This window comes from Myxocyprinus asiaticus, chromosome 26 (genome assembly GCF_019703515.2).
Source record: "Myxocyprinus asiaticus isolate MX2 ecotype Aquarium Trade chromosome 26, UBuf_Myxa_2, whole genome shotgun sequence".
NCBI lineage: Eukaryota > Metazoa > Chordata > Actinopteri > Cypriniformes > Catostomidae > Myxocyprinus > Myxocyprinus asiaticus.
In genome coordinates this window covers 33,152,727-33,179,377 of record NC_059369.1, presented here as the reverse complement: position 1 = coordinate 33,179,377, position 26,651 = coordinate 33,152,727, and the positions used below count along the sequence as shown (strand labels likewise).

The 26,651-nt window shown below is 39.0% G+C and overlaps 1 protein-coding gene across 2 annotated transcripts in view; it reads right to left on the bottom strand.

The window, feature by feature from the left end:
• LOC127417188 (CD276 antigen-like) overlaps positions 1-26,651 on the bottom strand; it is a 136,987-nt gene that overhangs the window by 84,452 nt on the left and 25,884 nt on the right. For both annotated transcript variants that reach the window (XM_051657015.1, XM_051657016.1), the window contains exons 3-4: positions 20,764-21,111; positions 13,008-13,304 (exon numbers count right to left, since the gene is read on the bottom strand). In XM_051657015.1, coding sequence (XP_051512975.1) covers positions 13,008-13,304; positions 20,764-21,111 — 645 coding nt within the window. The remainder of the gene's footprint in view (positions 1-13,007; positions 13,305-20,763; positions 21,112-26,651) is intronic.

Below are 26,651 nucleotides of genomic sequence, written 5' to 3'. Positions count from 1 at the left end.
CCAATATATCAATTCAAAACATTTATATCTGCTTGAAATTATCCAAAATCTCAGAGACATAACAGCAGCCATCTTGAGAGCAAAAACAGCAACCATCTTGAACACTAAGAAGGCTGTCAAGCACCAAAAATGGCAAAAAGCACCACCCAAAAATACTCCATAAGACTTTTGTGCTCTACTCTTCTGAAGTCATCCAATGATTGACCAAAATCATTATTCACCGAAATTCTTCCCCTCCACTACTGCTCTATTTACAACCTAGTTTCATAGAATGAATGTTACTATAACTACACTTTTGCAAACTGAGGTTTAAGTGCTGCATTCTACATTTTGTGGCGAAAGTGAAGCGACACAATATAACATTGTTACTTCAGAAAATGTGCTTTTCATGTCGCATTTACTTTTAGGATTTTATTGGTTATGTTTAGGTGTTGGTCTAGGGTAAGGATGATTGCTTTGTTCATCTCTCATTTGCCTTTGGGACAATATCGGTTAGGTTAAGTTTTAGGCTAGGGAGGCACGTTTTACTCATTAAAACCTCCATCTAACATTCACATTAAAAACCTCATCTGATTAAGCCACAATTCACATGCTTTTGGCACTCCCTGCTGGACATGTCATTAGGAAAATGTAGCCAAATATAAAGCAAGTAATTTCGTTTTGCAAAATTGTTGCCTTGGTCATGCAATTTCCATGAGATCAGGCTGCACAGTCATGTGATTTGAATATACGCAAATGCGAATGAGACTTGAGAGCTATGGCAGAGGGGAAGATTATCAGTTAAAAACAACTTTTATATGTCCTCAGAAGACTTGGAATATAGCACCACAATGGTCACCATTCACTTTCATTTTATGGAAAAAGCAGCATCAACATTTGGCTGAATAACTCCTTTTTGTGTTTCATGGAAGAAAGAAAATAATACTGATATGAAAAACAAGATGACGGAAGGTAACTGATCACATAATTGTAATTTTTGGGTGAACTATTCCTTTAAGGGGAGGATAAATATGTAGCCATGTACTGTATTTTGTAACATGGCTAAAGCACTACAACTTATTCCTAACCACTACCATTTCTGTGATGATACCAGCACCAGTTCATCAATAAATGAGACTCACCACAGAGACAATCGCCAAGGCTCCATTATTCACAGCAAAATCACCATGGCTACATTTCTAAGCATTCCTATTTCTTGAGCTCACTCTCCCCAACTCATTCTATCGACTAGTGTAGGTTTCTCTCTCTCACTGTCTCTATGTTTTTTATCACAGATTTTACCCAGAATGTTGTGCCAGCAAAGAGAAATGGACAGTGATTATTCTTCCCTATATGATACAAGACAGAGGTGTCTATTGAAAACACACACACACATACACACTTCCCGTTTCCTCAGCTCCTGACATGTTGAAGGACTTTAAAAGTGCTTTTCCAGTGAGGCCATTGCACTGACAGAGATATCAGCTGTTTGAAAGAAGTAGCCCTGTGTGTGGAGAGGAAACCTTCAAATTCTGATTTAGTTTTTAAAAGTGAAGTGTGTAGTTCATGTTCCTCTAGCGACACCACATGGAAATGGCAAAAAAAAGTATTGTTTTCAAACAGGTTTTTCTGACCCCCCACTCCCCATCTGCTATTGGTCAGATAAACAAATAGTCCCACCCCAATCTCACGTCATTAGATGAGCCAATGTTACCACTGGTCATGATGCTCAAACAAACAGAGCAACATTTTAATAGCACCACAGTGTTTACAACTTTTGGGGAAACAAACCTAACATCAAAATATAGTTCTCACTGAATATTAGGGTGAGTAGACGGTGACTGAATCTTTATTTTTGGGTGAACTATCAACATGATCACACTGGAAGTCAGCATGTTGTTTCTGACAGTTCTGGTACCATAGGATTGGCCACATTGTGCCGATTTGCCGACAAGCGCCTTCTCCTATCAGACATTTTTGCATCAGCTCCAGTGTGTTTACATTCCCCTGTGGTGTGACCAGAAGCGCATTGCAACAGCAGCTTGAGTGACCTAGGTTCAGATCCCGTGTTGAAACCAGGAAGTAATTGTGTTTGCATAATCAATGATGAGCACGATTCTAAGGTTGCATTTTTCCTCTAACATTTTTACTCCACTGATGGTTAGGTTTAGGTTTGGGGTTTGGGTTGGGGGGGGGAGGGGTACAGTTTTTAAAATATGCATTACTCTTCATTGTGTTAAGGCTGTACAGCTGAAAACAACTCGCTTTTGGTGCCCCTCGGTGGACATTTCACCCTGAAAATGGAGCTCATACATGCCAATATGCCCAACAACACTTACAGCTTTAGCCACTAGGGACAGTGTTTTGCATTTTGGTAAGCTCAGACCGATTTTAGCTAAAGAAAAGTAAACCTACTGTTTCCGATTTCACTGTAAGATCAGTCTGGAACTTTCCCTTCAATAGTGTATGCAGAGACAACTAATACTGTAACTATCACTTTAAGTTAGGATAGGAAAAAGTATTTTAACATCATACATATTACACACTTCACCTTTAAACAGCCTCCAGAAAAACAGGAACTGCTACATTATAAGCTGAGTCAGGTTCACAGGAAGACCATGTCTATCGCCATTAGCTTATTAGTTCCTATGAGTGTACTCTCCCATTTCTGAGACACTGTCAGAGGTCTGCCCCTCATTTCGTCTCTCCTTCTCTTCATAAGTGTTCTTGTTTTCACCATCTCTCTCTCTGTTTTCACCTCTTTTTTCAGTCTTGCGCTTCTTACAGTATCTCAAGGTCGATAGCTGCAGACTGACTGAGACACTTTCTTACATAACTGTAAGTCAGCGCAGCACTCGGGTCCTCTCAGGATACACATCTACCTCAACATTCACAATATTAACATAACTGGTGGGTGTGAATGGTAAATGAGTTAAATTTTGACTCCTGTCACCAGAAATGACAATGTCCAGTCAGTGTTGTAGGAGATGATACAAAGTAAGTTATGCAAAGGTAAGAATCAGAACTACTTTTTCTCTCCTTGCCTGGCATCTCTCATCAGCTGTTTACATGTGGCTTTAAGGAGCTATCTCTATCTGATCTACCCCCTAGCATTTGTTTTACCTGTATAACCTAATGCATTCAGGTTGATTCAGACATGGCTGTGTATAATGTCAGGACTATTTAACATGGTTTCAACTAAGCACCTATACTCATTTGAGGTATCTGACTTCCCATTGGGCTTCAACGTTAAGAATTCTGGGTAGAATATAACTGGATTACATAAGTTTTGTGGTTTGTGCCACAAAATCAGTGTGTAGTGCAAATTACTGGATCTGCTTACCGTTATGTGCAGTGGCGCCTGCAGCTGTACGGCCATACACACTGTGCATACCATGAGCGCGCCGACTGACATGAGAAATATTTACTCTCAGAAAATTTCATCAATCATGAAGTGTGTCCCTTGGCTGTTTAAAAGAACAAGCGATGACCAATTTGTGAATTAATAATTCTTTTAAGTCGGTTCTTTTCAGTGAATCGGCCAAACGGGCTTACAAAACTGTCTGAATCGATTCGTGATTCAGTATAATTCATTCGGACAGTACTCTCACGGAATCATTTGAAGTGGTTTCTCACACAGTAAAACAGCATCTGGATATTTACGAAGACAGAGAACAAACAGTGCTGAATACAGTGTAAATTTACCTACAATCAACTGAAACAAAAAGCTGTCTTTTTGAGAGATAACTTTGAGAGGTAACTTCAGCTAGTGCTGTGTCATGTGAACGTCTTGTAATGCAACTTAAAAAATGAGCCCTTCCCGGACTTCCTAGGTTGCCTATTAAAGCCTGTAGACTGATTTTCATGTGAAGGGAGCGGGTCACCTTTGCAATCCAAAGGATGTGACGTTTATGCGCGCTCCTGAGAGCCTTGCCTCAGACAGTAGCTTCTCTTCCGCTATTCAACAGCATCAACAAATTGCAACTCTAGGTAACGTTATCTTAGAGATGGAATCCAGCAAACTTCCGGCTCCCAGCACAACACCGACTCCTACACAAACTCTGAGTAAGCCAAAAATAATAAAAAATTTACTGAATCCCGTCTGGCTAAGCAGGAATGTGATCGTGGTCCAGCAAAAACTAGAGTGAACATCGACAGGGCATTTGATTTCCTGGAGGGACCTTCGTTCGGTTTTGGGGATCAAAACAGACTCTGAATTGGCATTCTTCTTATTGGACAGGTAAGCTTACATAATTGCAAAGCATGTGAAATATAGTGCCATAAGGATTAATCTGTGTAATTTTAGCTAACTTGATCTTGCCTGCTAACGCTGACGAATTGCAAGCTACCTTGCTTCGTAACTTTCAAATAATTTCAACGATCTTCTCTTTATACTAAAAGTCAGGCATGCTGATTCACAGTAACTGACATAATGCTCATCTGTAATTATTCAGCAAGGTAAACTACGATAACACATGAAATGAATGCTAGACAATGTTCAAGAAAAAGCTCCATTCATTAGTGTAACGTAACTTGGTTATACAGAAAATATAAACAATCTATTATTGTAAAACAATAGCACATTGATATATCAAAATGACAGTTGTGATGGAACCACATCAATACTGAATTGTGTCAACATATTTATAATGTACATTCTATTTTATAAACAACTACTGTCATCATCCACCAAATTTAGCTAACAGCTATTGATAAAGCTGGCTAGCTAGCTAACGCCGACATTGACTGCATTTATACGATAGCCTATGTATCATGCAAAGAAAAGTGATTACTTCAAACTAGTCTCGCATAGTCAGACTTATATCCACACTTTGCTTTAGCCCTGTTCCAGCACTGGAGAGTCAAATATAATATACAGTCTCAAAGTTTGTAGTAAAACAATCATAACTGTGTAATTTGAATTATCATCTGTGATCATGATGCCGGTGAATCACGTTCAGTCTCGCTTCCCTATGGAGTCATGCTCGCTGTGTGTGCGCGATCACGAGCAACAGGCTGCAGTTCACTTAACGGCCACAGGTGTCATTAATAACAAGGGTTTCTGAATCTTACATACTGCACTTTTAAGTTAAAAAAGAACTTCAAGTGATAAAAACACGTCTCAAAATACCTGCGTTCTGCTCTATTCGTTGTGGTGCGTTTTGCTTTTTTAGCACAAGAACATGTCTGTTCTGAACAGTTACTGGAAGAAATGCTTTAGCCAATAGTTACATGAACACTACTCGTACTCATGTAAAAAAAATGCTTTCTCAGTGTCACCAGAATTGAATGCTTTGGTGTTGTTTTTGCAAAAAAATTATCCCGGGGGAGCATGCCCCCGGACTCTCCTAGATATAAGGTTGTACAAGGCAGATTATTGTGCGTACCCTCAGATGAAATCCTGCAGGCGCCCATGGTTATGTGCTGGGTGGCACAGTTTCGTCCCTTAACTGTGACTACGAGGAAGTATTACTGCAAGGGACAATTTTCCATGCAGATATGCTTCACATCGCCTTGTTATTTCAACTCGTCAAATTGTTATTAGTCTTAAATTGCCTCTGTCTCAACTTTTTGGGAGCGTGTTGCAATCATCTGATTTGAAATTACTGAACATTTTCAAGGTAAAACATCATATTATGTGTAGTCGTGGTGCTTTCAATATAGCAAAGGGTGAATATAATTTACAAATCACTCCTTTTTGTTTTTATTAGCATTTTTCATACTGTCCAAACCTTTTCAGAATTGGGGTTGTAAATTATTAATATTTTTTTTTAACAATATTTTTGCAGTTCTGTTTGGTGCCACTAGTACAATTACTTATATTTAAAGACATTAAAACATGCGCCGTTTGTCTAGCGTTTCTAACAATCTGCCATTGAAATAATTCAGATCAGATTGTGTGGGTTTTAATGGAGATCACATTTTTAAAAGGCTTTTTCTTCAGATTTTACAACTAATAACTACAAACCCTTTAAGAAATGAGTCTGTTTAGTGATGGTTTTCCTGATCTAAATCTAATCACATGTGGAACATTTAGCTTCAAAGCAAATCCTGGTTACACAGTATATTTGCTCTAGAGAAACAACCAAGCAAACTACATCTAGCTCAGCTAGGTCAAATTAATTACTAAAGTGGTTTGATTGGTGCCACTAGTAAAATTACAGACATTTAAAGACATTAAAACATGCGCTGTTAGTCTAGTGTTTCTAACAATCTGCCATTGAAATAATTCAGATCAGATTGTGTGGGTTTTAAGGGAGATCACATTTTTAAAAGGCTTTTTCTTCAGATTTTACAACTAATATCTACAAACCCTTTAAGAAATGAGTCTGTTTAGTGATGGTTTTCCTGATCTAAATCTAATCACATGTGGAACATTTAGCTTCAAAGCAAATCCTGGTTACACAGTATATTTGCTATAGAGAAACAACCAAGCAAACTACATCTAGCTCAGCTAGGTCAAAATTAATTACTAAAGTGGTTGAGCATACAGCAGCTGTTGTAAACAAATGCAAATGCATTTTCATATCAAACAAGGTTGGCACGATCCCAGAGCACGCACATACACTATTACGCTTGTTTACTAACAAGTTGTAAGCTTTTCATGGTCAAACTGATCCACGCACACCCTTATTGCTACCAACAGCTAAGATCAGACTGATCAGGTTTCTGTCTGACACCAGACCAGGAACTCCTGTAGTATCTAAGGGCCTTTGTCACTTCATGCATTTTGATAGATCAGATTGCTTTCCAATTGTTTACACACATTCCATTTACACTTGGCAACAAACATGTGTCTCCACAAAACTGTTTTTAATACAATTAATTATAATGCGTAATAACGCCATAAAAAAAACAAAATATGAGTTCACTTCTTTGATGATAATGATGCTGGGCAGCAATTTGTCAGAGAGCGAGAGCGAGACAAAGAGACCCAAGAGCAGAGGAACAGTTCAAAGGCTACGAACCGGCGTATGTTCTGTGCTAGCAATGGCCACCAGAATCATTGTCTAATGAGCATCTGGGTGCAAGTCGCCCCTGGATGACAAGCGACATTGGATGAGTGACACCACTGTAGGACGTGCGTCCGAACTGATCGCGGAACAAATAACCGACCCGCTGGGCACGTAGCGGGGGCCGCGGTGTTTTGTAGTGCAGCACGGACTTTAGACTCCACCTCCCAGGATACCATGCCCGCCATTCGAGTGGCGGGTAGAATGGGATTGTGGAGGTCTTGACCTCAAAACATCGAGACAAAGAGTTCTTAGAGCCTGGGTGATACGAGAGGACAAAATTAAAAAGTGTGAAAAATAGTGCCCAGCAAGCCTGTCTAGAGTTAAGGCGTTTGGCGCTACAGATGTGCTCTAGGTTCTTATAATCAGTCCAGACCACGAAAGGTACCCCTGAGCCCTCTAACCAATGACACTTCTCACCCAAAGCCAACCGGACAGCCAGCAATTCTCGGTTACCTACGTCGTAGTTCCGTTCTGCTGATGTTAAGCGGTGTAAAAACCATCTGAGGAAGAGCATTGTGACAGGAACGCTCCAACACCAACCTCAGATGCATCCACCACGAACTGACATGCAGGGTCGGGAGTAACAAGGATGGGTGCGGTAGAAAACCACTCCTTTAACTTAAAGAGCGCGGACTCAGCCCACAGGGACCAACAAAATTCAGTGCGGGTGGAGGTGAGATCCGTCAAAGGCGTGGCAAGATGGCTGTAATTTCTAAAGAATCTCTGATAGAAATTAGTGAACCCCATAAACCTCTGCAATGCCTTGCAAGAATCTGGGGTTGGCCAATCGGAGATGGATTTGACCTTAGCAGGGTCCATGTGCACTCCCTTGTACGAAATGAATCAACTATGCATGAAAAGTGCACTTCTCTGCCTTGATGAACAGCCGATTCTCTAGCAGTCGCTGAAGCACCTGCCTGTCATGCTGAACATGGTTCTGGATATTCTGGGAGAAGATAGAATATCATCTAGATAAACACAAAACGATCAACCATGTCTCTTAGCACGGCATTTACGAGCCTCTGGGAGACGGCGGGGGCGTTGACCAATCCGAAAGGAATGACCAAATATTCAAAGTGCCCCCTATGGGTGTTAAAAGCTGTCTTCCACATCAACGGCAAAGGATAGCGATTCTTCACCGTGATGTTATTCAGCCCCTGATAAACTACAAAGGGTCTAAGTGAGCCATCCTTCTTCTCCACGAAGAAGAACCCCGCCTCTGCGGCGATGAAGAAGGGTGGATGAGACCGGCTGCCAAAGAATCATTGATATACCTGTTCATGGCCTCCCTCTCAGGAGCCGAGAGCAAATACAACCATCCCTGAGGAGGCGAAGTTCCAGGAAGCAATTCAATCACACAGTCGTACGGGCGATGAGGAAGGGTCACGGTGCGGAACCAGCTGAACACTGCACTCAAGGAAAAAGGACAACTGCTCCGTATGATTTCCAGAGACGAAAGTGACTGGCTCGGTAGACTGGGTGATGACGGACAGGGGCGTGCCACTGAGGGTGTGGGTGGTGCTAGGTTCATCCAATTGGACCACAGGAAGTCGCCATTTGGAAGCCAAGTCGATGTCCATAAATTTCCCTTCGGCTCCGGAATCCACCAGGGCTGAGACCGTGTGACAGGTAGATCCATACTGCAGCTGGGCCAGTAGAAGTGTGCGAAGTCCAGGGGCTTTGTCCAAAGGTGTTGTGTTCGCAAGTAACAATGCACAATGAAAGCAGTCCATGAACGAGGCGTCACTGCTTCTCCTTATGTGAAATCTGAGTTCTCCCGACTTGCATGGGCAAGGGCACCTCCATGATTCTGGTGACCTGGCCGAAGTAGTGGACCCGGGTAGGTGAAGAGAGGCGTCGACAGTGTAGGGCCAGATGTTGATGGACTCGGATAGCCAGATCCACCAAATTGTCGAAGTGTGGAGGCAGATCCAAAGGATAGATTTTGTCCTGGATGTCGTCAGAAAGCCCATGCAAAATCCGGTCCCACATGGCATGGTCGTTCCACTCACAAGAAGCAGCCAGGGTGCGAAACTCGATAGCATAATCTGAGATTCGCCGATCTCCATGAGAAAGTCTGGATAAGACCCTCGCCGCCTCCCGACCTTGAGCCAAGCAGTCAAAAACTCAGTGGTGCTCCATGGAGAAGGCGTGAAAAGAGGTGCTGTCTGTTGTCCCGAATGCCAGTCCCCCATTCACCGACCCTTCCAGTGAGGAGTGTGATAACACAAACAACCTTCATTGTCTCCAATGGGAAAGTGGAGGGCTGTAAGGTGAAGAACAGGGAACATTGTGAAAGGAATGTGCTACAGGATCCCGCCTCACCTGAAAACGGGGTTGGAGGAGGGATACGAGCCTCTGAGCGCCCAGAAACATGGGGAACCGCCGGAACTGGTGAGGGTGCTTCCTGAGTGGGACCAGCATTGGGAGGTAGGCGGAGTTGTTGAATGGCAGAGGTGAGTTCAGCGAGCTGCGAAATCATCGGTTAGATGCGGAGATCTGATCCTGCTGACGTCCCAGTAAAGCTCCCTGCTGAGAGAGGGCGGAACGAAGAGTATATTCCACCGCTGGGTCCATACTTGGCTAAATTTTTCTGTCAGTGAGCAAGAGCGAGACAAAGAGACCCAAGAGTAGAGGAACAGTTCAAAGGATTAAGTATTCACTTCAACTGTGCTGGTGAAGACCGAGGATCCCGGCACTGGCTGCAGGAGTGGGGAGAAGCTTGCAGATGTACGTGTGCCATGGCTGTGCAATGGGCAAATCCGTGAACAGTGTGCCCGCAGGCGAGTGCGCACGCCATGGGAGTCAGGAGCAGATCCACAGGAATCCTCCATTGAAGTGTAGTGAGGTGCAGAGAACAGCACCCAGCAGACTGGAAGGCAATCACTCGCCCGACACAAGGGCAGAAATGAGGAATCCTCCGTTGAAGATTCGTGAGTGCAGATAACAAGCATACAGCAAACTGGAAGGCAAACACACTCCCGACACGCAGGCAGAGATGGGCAACCAAACAGATACATGAGACAGGACAAACTACGCAGAGAGAGTGAGGTATGTACTTCACATCAAACAACAACCTAGCAAAGATACTGAGAACATGAAGGGCTTAAGTAGGGAGTGAATCAGTGGAAAACCAGGTGCTGCTAGCACGCTAATTAGTGGCATGATCAGCGTTCCCCTGGGAACACTGATCATGCATGCCGGCAGCGCCTGCGAGACATGAGGGAGAGAAAATAACAAAACACAGAGCAAACCTGCAAACTCACTGGAGCCGTGACACAGTTTTGCTGCACTTGGTGTAGGTTATGAAAGCTAAAAACAGGAGGCGGCTGAAATTGTTTCAATGATGCTGTACAAAAGGAAACATTTCTTCTGTGCCACATTTTCTTTGTGGTCAGCATTAAATTTTGTGAGTTTGTGTCACTTTGTGCATTTTCTTAATTAAAGATATGTTCATATCTCATTTGTTTAAGAGGAGTACATTTTACAAATGTGGTATTACCAACCAGAGGCATTTACAATTGGCCAAGTCTGTCTTGTAGGCCTAAACCAGAGTTAAGTAATCAATTACAATTTACTAATTACTTCTCTAAAATTGTAATCAGACTACTTTAGTAATTACTCCATAAAAACTGTTATCACATTACTAATTACTTTGAAGATACTTTCTAGAACTCCCTTTTAAATATAGACTTTTTAAATTAGTTTTTTTTGTCAATGAGTTCCAAGTAATGTATATACACTATATTGCCAAAAGCATTTGCTCACCCATCCAAATAATTGAATTCAGGTGTTCCAATCACTTCCATGGCCACAGGTGTATAAAATGAAGCACCTAGGCATGCAGACTGCTTCTACAAACATTTGTGAAAGAATGGGCTGCTCTCAGGAGCTCAGTGAATTCCAGCGTGGTACTGTGATAGGATGCCACCTGTGCAACAAGTCCAGTCGTGAAATTTCTCGCTACTAAATATTCCACAGTCAACTGTCAGTGGTATTATAACAAAGTGGAAGCGATTGGGAATGACAGCAACTCAGCCACGAAGTGGTAGGCCACGTAAAATGACAGAGCAGGGTCAGCGGATGCTGAGGTGCATAGTGTGCAGAGGTCGCCAACTTTCTGCAAAATCAATCGCTACAGACCTCCAAAGTTCATGTGGCCTTCAGATTAGCTCAAGAACAGTGCATAGAGAGCTTCATGGAATGGGTTTCCATGGCCGAGCAGCTGCATCCAAGCCATACATCACCAAGTGCAATGCAAAGCGTCGGATGCAGTGGTGTAAAGCACGCCACCACTGGACTCTAGAGCAGTGGAGATGCGTTCTCTGGAGTGACGAATCACGCTTCTCCATCTGGCAATCTGATGGACGAGTCTGGGTTTGGCGGTTGCCAGGAGAACGGTACTTGTCTGACTGCATTGTGCCAACTGTGAAATTTGGTGGAGGGGGATTATGGTGTGGGGTTGTTTTTCAGGAGCTGGGCTTGGCCCCTTAGTTCCAGTGAAAGGAACTCTGAATGCTTCAGCATACCAAGAGATTTTGGACAATTCCATGCTCCCAACTTTGTGGGAACAGTTTGGGGATGGCCCCTTCCTGTTCCAAAATGACTGCGCACCAGTGCACAAAGCAAGGTCCATAAAGACATGGATGAGCGAGTTTGGTGTGGAAGAACTTGACTGGCCTGCACAGAGTCCTGACCTCAACCCGATAGAGCACCTTTGGGATGAATTAAAGCGAAGACTGCGAGCCAGGCCTTCTTGTCCAACATCAGTGTCTGACCTCACAAATGCGCTTCTGGAAGAATGGTCAAAAATTCCCATAAACACACTCCTAAACCTTGTGGAAAGCCTTCCCAGAAGAGTTGAAGCTGTTATAGCTGCAAAGGGTGGGCTGACATCATATTAAACCCTATGGATTAAGAATGGGATGTCACTTAAGTTCATATGCGTCTAAAGGCAGATGAGCGAATACTTTTGGCAATATAGTGTATTTCCTCTTCGTCCATTGTCAAATGCAGATCACGCACTCAGCACAACTTATTTCTCCCTTACAATGATCCATTATGGGATGCAAAACCTTCAGCTCTTAAGATTAATGCAAATAGACGTACTTATAAGTGAATTCTTGTTTTAAATGCATTACACGTATTTATATATTCTGTATATAAATACACTGTATATATTGGGGGGTGGGGGGGGGGGTAAACCAAATTACGTAATTGTAACATTCTGTAAGTGAAAGTCAGTAACTGGATCTGATTAGCACTTGTTTTTTTGCTTGTGGATTCTGTGTACAGAACTGGTAATGACAAAGCTAATGATGATGATAATTTTGATGGTGATACCAAAGTCAATCCATCAACATGACTTTTTGTAGAGGATTTAATCACCACTTATGGTTCCAGTCAGTGTTTTTTGTGGTCCAATATGCTCAGTGTAGTAGATCCTGATGCTGTAAGAACGTACACACCAAGTTCATGGACTTAAGCTAAGCACAAAATGCCTAATAAAGGCCCATTACAAATTCAATGATACAATCTGCGAAATAACTATCCACTGTTCTGATTTAACAATGGGAGAAAACCGATGGCGATGCTTATTGGACCAAAATTGGACAATTCATTATTTCCTTCATATTTGAGTTAGGCATGAGACATGGGTTGGGTTTGGTATGAGAAATACAGTGGAAAGTCTTTCAAGCCTTCACTGGTAAGATTTTAATGACTTCAAATTCTTTTTCAAAAACATAAAGCTAATACTAAAGAGATAATTCACCTAGAAATAAAAAGTCAATCATCATTTACTTATGTTGTTGTTGTTATGAGTTTCCTTTTCCGTGGAAAGATCAGCCTGGACATTCTGTAAATGACTTCTTTTGAGTTACAAACAACATGAAATGTAGTATTTTAAGGTGAACTATCATTTTTAACACACAACTGAAATTAGCAGACACAATAAATTAGGGTTTGCCACTAATAATGTGAAGAAGTTCAGTAAATGTTATAGCTACCCACTTGTGATTGTAACAGATGCTTGTCCTTCCTCCCCTAACAGTGGATTGGTCAATCTGCAATTGTAAGTACTATTGGGCTCCAGAATCACCGTCAGAACACTTTTCACACTGAAGAGCCCCTCCTCATTGGCTACTTGCGAGATAGTGATATTGTCTGTAAGGTTGCGTCCTGCCCCATTTTGCCACAGCACCTCTGCTTCAGGGTAACCCCCGTATGCCACACAGGTGAGGGCCACCACTTCACCAGGCCTGAGGTTGGACTCTGTGTCCCAGGTGACCAGTGGCTTGGAGAACGGAGCTGGCGATGGATATGGAGATAGAGAAAGCAAGAGGAAGGTGTGGTTAGTACTGTATGTTGAATAATTAGGGCATCACTATATATATATATATATATATATATATATATATATATATATATATATATATATATATATATATATATATATAAATCTATAAAAAAAATGTTTTATCTGTTCAGCCAGAGTCATGGAAAACTTGAAAATACAGTATCAGGGAATTGTAAAATTGTGATTTTCAGGCCTGGAAAACTCATGGAGATGTATAAAATATTAACAGTCCTGAAAAGTCATGGAACTGTCTTTAGTGAATATAATTGTTTCTAGTTTTATTCTGCACTAAAAATATCTCATCAGCTAGATATTGATCTTGTTTAGAGTAAAACTTGCTCGCAAGCCATAGCTCATATGATTCATAAAATTATTCTATAGAGATGATTCGGTCTGAATCAAAATTATCTTTTTTTTTATTTTTTATTTTTTTATATACAGTAATCACAAATGACTAGAAAAGTCATTGAAAATGTATGGAATTTCACTGGTTAAAAAGTACAGGAACACTGTTTTATAAAAAATGGTAAACATCTTACCATCTTGCAAGAAGTATGAAAAGGTATGAGCACATCAATACCATCAGAAGTGCTACATACAGTAACAGATATTTACATATATTTCCCAAGACAAATTAATAATTTACACAAATTATCCTGATAAAAATTTACAAACTTGGTTCTTAAAGGAATAGTCAGAATTCAGTATGGACAAGCTTTATGTCCTTTTTGTAGCTTGAAAGTTTTGAACCCCATTGACTCTAGAAACACATCATATGTCCATCAAAATACATATCTATGTGCGACTTAATTAATCCTAGATATACAGTATCTACATTTGTGTTTCACATGAAGCAAGCAAGTCATACATGTTTGAGACAGCATAAGGGAGTAAATGATGGGATAATTTTTGGTGGTGAACTATTACTTTAATATCATGAGTTGCCTACTTGAGCATCAATGACTATTTGTAGACTTTTGTGACAGTTGAACATGAGTCATTGATGCTCAAGTTGGCAACACACTATATTAGGAACAGTGCTGGGAGGGTTACTTTTGATATGTATTCCACTACAGATTACAGAATACATGCTGTAAAATGTAATTTGTAATGTATTCTGTTAGATTACTCAAGGTCAGTAACATATTCTAAATACTTTCGATTACTTCTTCAGCACTGGTAGATTTTTTTCACTTGTTTTGACTATAAAAACTGCCAGTACAGTAAGACAAAATACATGTTAAAAATACATTCTCTGAAAAACCTAAATATCTTATGCAGTGTTGTTTCTAAAACAAGATAAATCAAATGTAAGGATTTTTAGATATTTTTACAGGAAAACAATACAAAAATTATTATCAAGAATACGATTTTTGCCCTAATATCAAAGGTCTTACTAGAAAAAAAAGAAACCAATGTGAATTTTCTTGATTAAAAAAAAAACAATGATTTAAATTGTAACTGTAGTGGAATACAGTTACTTATATTTTGTATTTTAAATGCATATTCCCGTTACATGTATTTCGTTACTCCCCAACCCTGATTAGGAACCTATATAAACTTTTGCACAGGACAATTTACATAATTTCAGTGACTGTACTGATTTTTATTGTACAAACTCTCTCTCAAAAAAAAAAAAAAAAATGCTAAACATCTGATTCTGCAAGGAGTATTTAAACCTATAATAAAAAAGGTATTTGAACTCATGAGCACAACTGTAGAGTTGATGTAAAAAAGTAAAAATAATCAGCAAGGAATGGCTGACATTGGCATCTTTCTAGAACAGAATAAGTTCTGTAAACTTACAATTGAGTTTCAGGAAAGAAAAAAAGACATTAAGTCACTGATGGAGAAGGGCAGCAGAAACCGAGTCGGGGTGTTCAGCATTTAGCTTAGCGATCTACCGCTGTGTGCCACCTTGGGAGCAGCTTGACATGATTTCCATTAAATTGTTAATTACATTATAGGAGCTTAGCATTAAACACACATGGCTCAACATCAGACGAAAATCGTCTGCTGACACACTCATCTACACCCACACTTTTTTTTTTTGGGGGTGGGGGGGTTATACTTAAGGGTTTATACTGGAATCATTGCACCATTGTCCCTTGAGCAGCCAGACGAAAGAAGTAGGAGCAGCCTTATTCCCAGAGCCAATCATAATTTGGCAAACAAGAAGGTAGGGCGTGGGGACGATGGGAGAAAAAGCAATCAGAAGGTTGTGGGGTTCAGCAAAAAAGTGGGTATTGATGCCAACAATGCTGTAACCCCTGCCGCTGTCCATTTGACTGACACAAAGATCTCTGTGGGGACCAGGAGAGAAAGAGACAAAAAAAGAAAGTCTATATACTCCAGACTCTTTAAAGGTGAAGTGTGTAAATTCTGTTTCATTAGCATCATTAAATGATACTGCAAAAACAAGGTTTCTCAAACAATCACCCTCCCTGCCATTGGTCAAACATTCAGAAAGTCTCACCACAAACACTGGTTAATCCAATGTCAATTTGTCGGTCAAGTTGGGAAGACTGATCTTACTGTGAATATATCAACAGTTGGTCGAAAGTTCTGCAGCTGAAATTGGTCTGTAGAGTTGGGGTACTCGAGTTCAGACTCGTACTTCCTGGTTCCCATGGGACAAGAACCCACATTTTGCTCAATTTTTTGCACCAAAAATTGCTCATGCAACACAGAAGTGATTGATGATTTTCCCTGTGATTTTGTTGAACAAACAGAACAATGTTTTTATAGTGCTACAGTATTTACACTTTTTGGGGGGAATCAACTTATGAATGGCTACTTATAGTTGTCACTGCATATTAAGCTGGAATATGAGTATGTTAACTTAAAAAAATACACACATCACCTTTAAATGGTAGCTCAAAATAATATTGCTAATAAATGTTAATGGTGAATTAATTGTGTATAATTTCTGCGCTACATGCAGTTCCAGATGGAATTGCAAATAGAAAGTATTTTAACATTGAAAGAATTACACACTTCACCTTTAAACATTATAATAGTATGATCTTCAGCCCTGAAAATTACACAATCATTTTTCTTTAATCTTTGTTAGAGGTAGAGAGGCAGACAGAGTAGTATATCTCTGAGCATTAATATTACTTAATCTTGTGCAGCAAAGAGAAGAGAAGAGAAGGAGAGAGAGAGCAAATGAGACAGCGAGAGAGACTAGGAGAAAAGGGAGAGGGGAACGGCCAAATGCCATCTATAGATCATAAATAATGATGTATCCTGGTAAGTCTGAGTGCACTCAGCCATAAAAATAATAACACATATAGCTGGCTACACTTGAGCATACTCTCCAGGGATTGCAGCATGCCATAAATCACATGAAATCCTAACAATCAATACTACTGAATATTGATCTGGGTCACTGTGAGAATTGCATAGAAATGATTGCGGTCATTATTGGGCCTTTGCAAAAGCACTAAGCATTTTATAAACTAATATTTGAGAGGTGCAAGGATATCAATCATACAACATGCCTGTAATATCCATAAGTTATGTACATAACGTAATAACATATATTATTATAAAGTACATATAAAGAACATAAAATACTTAATAACAGTGCTTTGATATCTTGTATCAGTGATGACATACAAACCTGCAGCATTTCAAAAAATAATATATCAGTTTTCATATATTTAGCAACTGCAGTCTAATATAGCCTAGATGTTAGAGTACACTGTGGCAGTAGATTTTGTAGACAGACAATTTTCAAAGATTAAAATAATGTTATGGTTCGACACTATAAGCTCAATTGACAGCATTTGTGGCATATTGTCAATTACAAAAGAAAAGAAAAAAATCACTGTTTTTTTTATTTAAATTAAATTAAATTAAAAAAACTGTTACAAGGCAATTTCTTATGGTTAAGGACCAGGTGATAAACATTATAGCCAGCAGGTGGTGACAAAAGATGTGTTTTGAGCCAGTTAAGTTTGACGTTCACTGAATCATCACGTAAGTCGACGAGCGGTTTCTTTGAAGTCATCGGCATTGTCTTTCACTGCATTATCACTTGGATTACTACTACAACATCTAGGCTGGGTAATCCAGTTAAACTAACAGCTTCAACATTAAGGCATATCACAGCTGAGACACACAACTGACTGAGTAATTGCACATACCTTACCTGATACTATTGGATACCGGAGCATCCACGTTGGGAAATGTATACATTCAAGATGGCAGAGCAGAGTTCGCACCGGCTTCCGAGAAATAATTGGGGGAACCCACCGCTCGGATGGCTATTTCTACACCGAGAAAATAGGATGTATTTGACCAAAATTCCTTGTAAGTGCAGCGTAGTTCTAGCGGGAAGACTAGCAGCTGTACATCATAGCACCATTAGCTAGGTGACTCCTAGCCAATCACATGTAAGCCATTGCTTTATAAGTCTGCTCACATTCTATCACATTGCTGTTTCAGTTGTGCTAACACGGCAACCTCCACCACCCCACCACCACTGGTCAAGTCCCGTCCTGCACAGGGGTAGGTTCCTCGCCCCTGCCTCCTATCTCCGGCAGGATATGACGGTTCCGAGTACAACTTCTTCGGCCTGCCAGACGGGGCTTACGCCAAAGAGAGACATTACATTTTCTGTTTTATATTCATCAAATAAATGTCATCTTGAATTTCACTCAAGTCTGCAAGTCTTCCTGTTAGAAATTATCTTCAGCAAGTAAACACTACACTACAGCTGTGGAATAAAGTTAAACAGCTAAAGCTTAACTGTTCATCACTGCTTGGGAGTCGTAACAGACAAAGGTAATTGCACACACACTCACTCTCTCTCTCTCTCAAATACAAATTCTTGTTTCCCGAATGACTTGTTAGAAAAAGCCCAAGCCGTAGTTTCTAGCCCTAAAGTGACGTTTTCGAAATAGTAAAATCTTTTGAACTAGCAATGGCAGATCCTGAATCATGGCATAAGAAAGAAGTTCCAAGCACGAGTTTTTTGTGACAGTCCTCAGTTTTTCCTATTTATTTGTTTGACTTTTTGTTTGTTGAACTGTTGTATAAAATAAATATCACACTCTCATTCGTGTTGTATGGCTCTAAATCAGCTATGAATACCTGCGGCCGAATCACAGCCATGCTGATGTAGGGCCATACAGCACTCTTGCTCATGTGATATTACGATTAATTACATATATTCCTATATATTCCTACCATCAGAGCAATTCAAGCTTGAAGTACCACAAGTTTTCTCCAGGAGGCAGTAAGTGAAAGTTTAGGCAACACGTACATTATGTTATACAGAGAGCAAACCACACTTACTACAACAGACAGCACAAGATGAGTCTCGTTCTTGCGTTCAAAGTCAAACAAATATTGATGGAATGCAAATCCGAACGCAGGGATCTCAAGGTGTGTTTTTCTAGGTTTCAAACTACGTTAAACTTGACACAGCGAACTAAAAGCGGTATGTTTCTGACACGACGCAACCAAAGAGATGCTTCGTCTGACACATGTACATTAACACATCCTTAGACAAGCTCTTATAATAAATAGATATTGGACAGATTGACAAATTCAATTGCAAAATATATTGCTGTGAAATATAGGCCGATGACTGGCTTATGTTCAATAATATGGGAATAAACAATATATTGGATTCTAAAGCCAAGTTTTGTATTGTCTTATCAACGCTTTACTCGTCTGTCAATAATTTAATGCATTTAAATTATGTAAATTATTATTTTTATAACACACACAGTATATATATATATATATATATATATATATATATATATATATATATATATATATATATATATTATATACACTGTATACAGTGGGTCAGTTAGGATCACTATTTTATTTTAAGAATGTGAAATGTCAGAATAATAGTTGAGTGAATGATATTTTTCAGCTTTCGTTTCTTTCATTATATTTCCAGTGGGTCAGATGTTTACATACACTTTGTTAGTATTTGGTAGCATTGCTTATAAATTGTTTAACTTGGGTCAAACATTTTAGGTAGCCTTCCACAAGCTTCTCAAAATCAGTTGCTGAAATTTTGGCCCATTCCTCCAGACAGAACTGGTGTAACTGAGTCAGGTTTTTAGGCCTCCTTGCTTGCACATGCTTTTTCAGTTCTGCCCACAAATTTTCTATCCGATTGAGATCAGGGTTTTGTGATGGCCACTCCAATACTCTGACTTTGTTGTCCTTAAGCCATTTTGCCTCAACTTTGGAGATATGCTTGGGGTCATTGTCCATTTGGAAGACCTATTTGCGACCGAGCTTTAACTTACTGGCTGATGTCTTGAGATGTTGCTTCAATATACCCACACAATTTTCCTTCCTCATGATGACATCTATTTTGTGAAGTGCACCAGTCCATGCTTCATGGTTGGGATGGTTTTCTTTGGCTTACAAGCCTCACCATCTTTCCTCCAAACATAACGATGGTCATTATGGCCAAACAGTTCAATTGTTGTTTCATTAGACCAGAGGACATTTCTCCAAAAAGTAAGATCTTTGTCCCCATGTGTGCTTGCAAACTGTAGTCTGGCTTTTTATGGCAGTTTTGTAGCAGTGGCTTCTTCCTTGCTGAGCAGCCTTTCAGGTTATGTCGATATAGGACTCATTTTACTGTGGATATATATACTTGTTTACCTGCTTCCTCCAGCATCTTCACAAGGTCCTTTGCTGTTGTTCTGGGATTGATTTGCACTTTTTGCACCAAACTACGTTCATCTCTAGGAGACAGAATGCGTCTCCTTCCTGAGTGGTCTAATGGCTGCATGGTCCCATGGTGTTTAAACTTGCAAACTATTGTTTGTACAGATGAACGTGGTACCTTCAGGCATTTGTAAATTGCTCCCAAGGATGAACCAGACTTGTGGAGGTCCACATTTGTTTTTGTTTTTTGTTGTCTTTTTCTGAGGTATTGGCTGATTTCGTTTGATTTCCCCATGATGTCAAGCAAAGAGGCACTGAGTTTGAAGGTAGGCCTTAAAATACATTCACAGGTACACCTCCGATTCAGTACACCTCCTATCAGAAGCTAATTGGCTAATTGTCTAAAGGCTTGACATAATTTTCTGGAATTTTCCAAGCTTCTTAAAGGCACAGTTAACTTAGTGTATGTAAACTTCTGACCCACTGGTATTGTGATAGTCAATTACAAGTGAAACAATCTGTCTGTAAACAATTGTTGGAAAAATTGTCGTGTCATGCACAAAGTAGATGTCCTAAATGACATGCCATATATATATACACTGTGTATATACAGTATATATATGGAAAGAAAAACAAAAACAAGGGACTAGACAAAAGTATATGCCTATTTATAGGGGATCTAAATGTACTATGTGTTGGAAAGAGTACAAGAGTTATTTACAGTGCAGCTTTTTGATAGGTTATTGCACTTCTTACCTGCTACTTGCATAAGCAAGGCGGCACTGCTGTGTGTCCGCACCCTGACGAAACAGGAGTAGCTGCCCTCATCCACTACCCGGACTTTCCTCAGCAAGAGCGACGCGTTACCTGCCATCAGCTGATCTGGATACAGGCTGGTGCGGTTTGCGAATCTCTCATCTTGGTCAGCCAGCTGATCTTGGCTCTGCCAATAACTGTGTACGGTACGTTTTGTGTCTGATAGCTGCCAGAACACACTCAGGTCAGATAGGTTAAAATTTGTGACCCCTGAGAATGAGCAGTTGATGACTGTATCCATTCCAAACAGTGCCACCACAGGGGATTCTGGGACATGGACATCCAGAGCTGCAGAAGAGGACACACACAGAAAGAGAGAGAGAGAGAGAGAGAGAGAGAGAGAGAGTCTTTTATTAAAGGGGTCATAGGGGGAATTCAATTTTCATCAAACTTTGTACATAGGAGCTAGGTGTACAGTATGTAGTGTAACCAGTGGCAGAGCTACAGGACAGGTAAGGCAAGCAATTGCCAGGGGCCCCAAGCTGGGAGGGGCCCCCATAGGCAGCAGTTACAGTAGTTCACTGCAATGACACTTGATATCAATGATTGGCAATGCTTAGTAGACTAGAATGACATAACAAAATAAAATAAAAATAAAAAACCTTGGCGGCCCCCATCCCTTTAGCTACAATCAAATTCAAGAGCGGGATGGAGGCATTGTGAAGAGGATGTCTGACGTACCAATCTGGGAGTCAGAAAAGGAAATAAGAAAGAGAAGTAAAAGAAGAAGCATGACAATGCTGACTGGTATAGAATCTGTCATTTTTACTGAATTATCCCTTCTCACGAAAAGATTGCCAAAGACTGCATGAGTCGTGATGAGTATTATTTACATTCATTGTATGTTATTCTCCATACAATTCTTATTTAATCGCGACAAAATATAGCTACATCATTAGAAAGGTGTAATCTCCAGCTTTGATATTTCACCACTGTTTTATGTTAGAAATGTTACAGTGAGAGGAACTCCTTAATTTATATCAGTACACATCTGACATGCAAAATCGAAATGAGAGTTGTGGATATGAACATGTAATAAAGACACACATGCCCATTCAAGTGAGCTCTCCTCTTTTTGTCATTGCAAGGCTTTAGCAAACAACATCCATTAGAAGTTGTAGTTAGTGGTCGACCGATATGGGTTTTTTAATGGCCGATATCGATCTCCAGAGAGCAGGGTGGCCAATAGGCCGATACAATGTCTGTATATCACACAATTTAATATATATTTCCCCATGATGTCAAGCAAAGAGGCACTGAGTTTGAAGATAGGCCTTAAAACACATTCACAGGTACACCTCCGATTCAGTACACCTCCTATCAGAAGCTAATTGGCTAATTGTCTAAAGGCTTGACATAATTTTCTGGACATGCACTTGACTACACCGCACATCTGAATATATGCCCGGTTATAATGCTCTTCTCCATCATTTGATCATAATTTGATTAATTACTGATGATATGATCAGTTAAAACTGTTCACAAACATCTCTTTTTTTTTTTTTTCTTTTTTGCCTAGGACCCCCAGAGTGTAACTTTTGGCTCGTTATGCATTTGCACCATTTTGTGACGTCAAAGAAATAAATGCATCAGTGACAGCTTCATGTTTTCAAGAAATAAAGTCACACGTGAATATAAGTAACACCTGTACAAAAATGCATTGTTGAGAAAAAAATCAATAATAATAAGTTGCATCCATGATGATTTAAATTTCATAGTTAGTCTGTCAGCTCTCTATCTAAATTACCAGTAGTGTGTAACATCCAAACAAAGGAGAAAAAAAGAGGGGAAAAAAGAGAGAGTTGGACAGAACTGCTAAGTGATTTTTTTTTTTTTATTATTATTATTACTTTTTTGAATTTTTGATGGATTAATAAATGTATCTTTTGTTTTAACTTCTGGATGTAATAAGCAATTTTGTCTTAGTTTTTTTGTGGGAGATGGTGCTAACTTGATGGTTGGGAGACTGAGTCTGAGCTGCATTATTCCATCTTCTGTTGGTCATTTTAAGTGTGTTTGATAACTGATACATCATAGGCATCAGAGAGCATTGTTGGGAAGTAACTAGAAGCAGCGACATTACTGACTACTAACTAAATTTGTTTTTGGTCAACAGTAGCTGAACTCTTTTAGTGTAGCTTTTCCAGAAATGAGCTACTTTTTCCAACAAGTATGGTGTACATGGCTGTTTTTAACGTCAAGTTGCATTGCACAGTTTTACAAAGCAAACTTAATCAATCGCACTCTCCTAAACTGTCTGATTCTAGTGAATTGGTTTGTTAGGATCGTTTCAGAACCAATTCAAAACTAAATGATTCAATGATTTGAGTCCCTGGCATTTTTTATTTTTTATTTTGTATTTTATTTAGCTGATTTGTTTGTTAAATGCTGCTGTTCATTAGTATGTTTTCAACTCTGTTATATAAATTTGGGTGTATTCTACTTTTATTAGTTGCATTAGTATTTAGTGTAAATGTACCTGTTAAGTTTAATACTGTCACTCTGAGATATTAATTCATCATTCAATACTTCAAAAACACAATGCTTTTGTGCCAGGAAAAAAAAAAAAAAAAAAAAAAAGGCTTTGATTTAATTTTAAATTATATAATTGGATAGTAGTTATAATATGAAAAGATATTCGACACGAAAGGTATAGACACATACTTTATGAAAATGGTTGACTGTAGTTTAACCACTTTAAATTATGAGTAATCTGTAGCTTGGAGAGCTATAGTTTAAAAGTTGCTTTCCAAAACTGTCAAAGAGCGGGAAAGTAGAGTCATAAAAAATGGGCATCTTAACTCACATTGGCACCTTTTTTGCCCTTCTGTCATCAAAAGAACCAAAGGCCCCAAAAAAAACAGGCCCCAAAAGTAAATCAAAGTCTTGAGGTCTTGAAAGCCCTCTTATGTAAGACAAACAAAGCTTTTTAAATGTCAACGAGTGAAAAAAAAAACCTTGTCACCCTAAATTGATGAACTATGAACAAATCATGCTGTTCAACCAAGGGGGTCTATAATACATGGAGAAAGCCATACATTAGCATTTCCATTCAACTCAATGGCAGTTCTTTGGCTGGCATAGAAACTGCCTTAATTATTTTTTGCTATTTGTTTAATAGAATGTCAAAGGAAAAATATGCTTTTTGCTGTCAGATGGTATAACTACGGCATCTAACAGTGGGGCCTGGCTAACTGGTCCATGCTAACCAGCCAAACATTCACCCCTTGTGTTCAACTAATATGGATTTAAACACCCTCAAATTACAGTCCATGCTCTCTTGCATTACTTTTGTAATAGCACATTTCAAGTGGGCACTAGCTTACTGTGCCAGCCAGGAAGAGAACGCTGTGGGATGGCATCGAGAGAGGGGGGGTTGACGTCATGGAAACTTCAGGAATGCGCCTGCCCCTACTGAGCTGCTCACACAATCATTAATGGTGCTCAAATCAACCCCAATCTGTCGCCACACAGGGAACAGCACAGTGTGCGTATGTGTATGTTGCAACCTGGTCTCATAATGAAAACGTGACTCTATATACATTTTTGCAAACTTGTTATACGTGTCTCCAGGTACAATTCCCAGCAGTTTCCAGGTGAAATGAACACTAGAGGCACTACAACAGCTGTGTGTTTTATTCACTTTCACTCAATGGCTGATTACGACTTTATAAATACGTATTTTTCTCTCTTTTACTCAGACCCTGCTTTTTTATAATATCGACACACTTTTACTCAAACGGCTACAGACACACCTACATATATACACTTATTCCAACATGAATAGCTTGCGCAGTAGCTCACCTGAGTGGACTTAAAGACAAAAGACTGTGGTTCAAGACCAGTCATAACCTCAAGCTGAAACGTGACATTACAGAGTCATAGATAGAAACCACACAATATAATGTGGTTTCTTCAGAAAATTTGCTTTTTCATTTTGCTTCTGCATTTTGAAACACTAATGGTAAGGTTTAGGCATTGATTAGGTAAGGATTTATTTTTTAACGTCTCATTTATATTTTAAAACACTAATGGTTAGGTTTAGGCACTGATTTAGTAAGGATGTCCTTTTTTAAACATCTCATTTATATTTTAAAACACTATTGGTTAGTGTCAGGCAAAGGTTTTACATTAGGGAGGTATGATTTTAAAAAACATCCATCTAAAATTCACCTTAAAACCTCGTCTGAATACAACACCATTTTACTCGCTTTTGGCGCCCCCAGCTGGACATTTCACTGGAAAACTGCAGCCAAACATGTAATACATTTTAAATTGCAAAATAATTTTTCACGTTCACGTAAATTTCATGAGATCAGGCTGGTATGTTTGTTTGTATGCATGGAGGAAGTTTTAAAGGTGTGATGCTGACATGTTAAAAACATCTAACTTCCAGGGTAGTACTATATACTCTAAAATACACAACATAGTAACGACTATGATGTGAAACACCTGTTAAGCTCGACTGCACAGCACCCATAGAGACCAACAATTCACCTTAGTTTAATATCTTCAAGCGGAAGGATGACAATAAATTAATTTTCTTAGTAAAATACCTTTTTTTACCTGAAATTTGTGTCCTAATTAGCCCTGTCTATTTTCATAAATGGTCTCTCCTACTTCAATGTTACTTAAGGAAGTTTTTCAACCTGATCTGACCCTTAAAAAATGACTTTCATTGGTGTAACCTAATGTAGATTCACTCCATCAATTAACTAATATGTTTAGACTTGAATGAAAACAGTTCATTTAGAGGTTACCACATAAAATGAAAACATTTTTACAGTGTATATAAGCCCGCACACGACGACTTGCAACTTGATAATGTGCACAAATGGGTTCATCCTAAAACTCTAAAATAGTGTTTTCTTTTCTTCTTTTTTCTAGCTGACAGAGGTATGAAAACAATTAAACGATTCAAATATACGCTATGGCACAAATAGCAGCTGAATACATAGAATGTATGGTTCAATAGCTGCAAACTAAAAGGACTGAAAGAGCATTGAAAAGAGCTCAAAATCCTCATTCAAACACTTTAAATGTGAATCTGCCCCATGTCTGCAGTGAATGCCAGGATTAGGAATTATGTAAGTGTGCTGGAACATTTTAAAAACCAGAGATGACTGATCTCAGGAAACACATTTAGGAACATGGAGGACAATTTCAGAGAGAGGGAGACATTAGGTTTAAATGTGTGAATGTTCAGACAGTGTTATCATCATTAATGAAAAATTTAATTAAAACTAAATAAAACATTTTCAATTACTTAAAATAAAAATAACTGGAAAATACATTTTCAAGACTCAAATAAATAAATAAAAATAAAAATGGCTAAAATACAATAAAATTAACCACAAACTAATTTTAGTTTTAGTTTTTGATACACAGTTAATTATATATATATATATATACACATATATATATATATATATATATATATATATATATATATATATATATATATATATATATATATATATATATATATATATACATATATATATATATATATACATACATATATATATATACATACATATATATATATATATATATATATATATATATATATATATATATATATATATATATATATGTACAGTAAATTGAAAGTACCAATAATAAAAATAAAAAATAAAAAATAATAAAAAAAATAAAATAAAATCATGTTTACAATATTGTTTTGCCAGGGCCCTGCTGATTCCCACCACTAGTATGGAGACAAGTGACACATTCAGATCCCCTCAGTGCAGAATGGTTTTACCTCATCCTGCCATCTCTCTGAACCCATAGCACTACTCATGAGACTCAGCATTACTCCCCCTGTG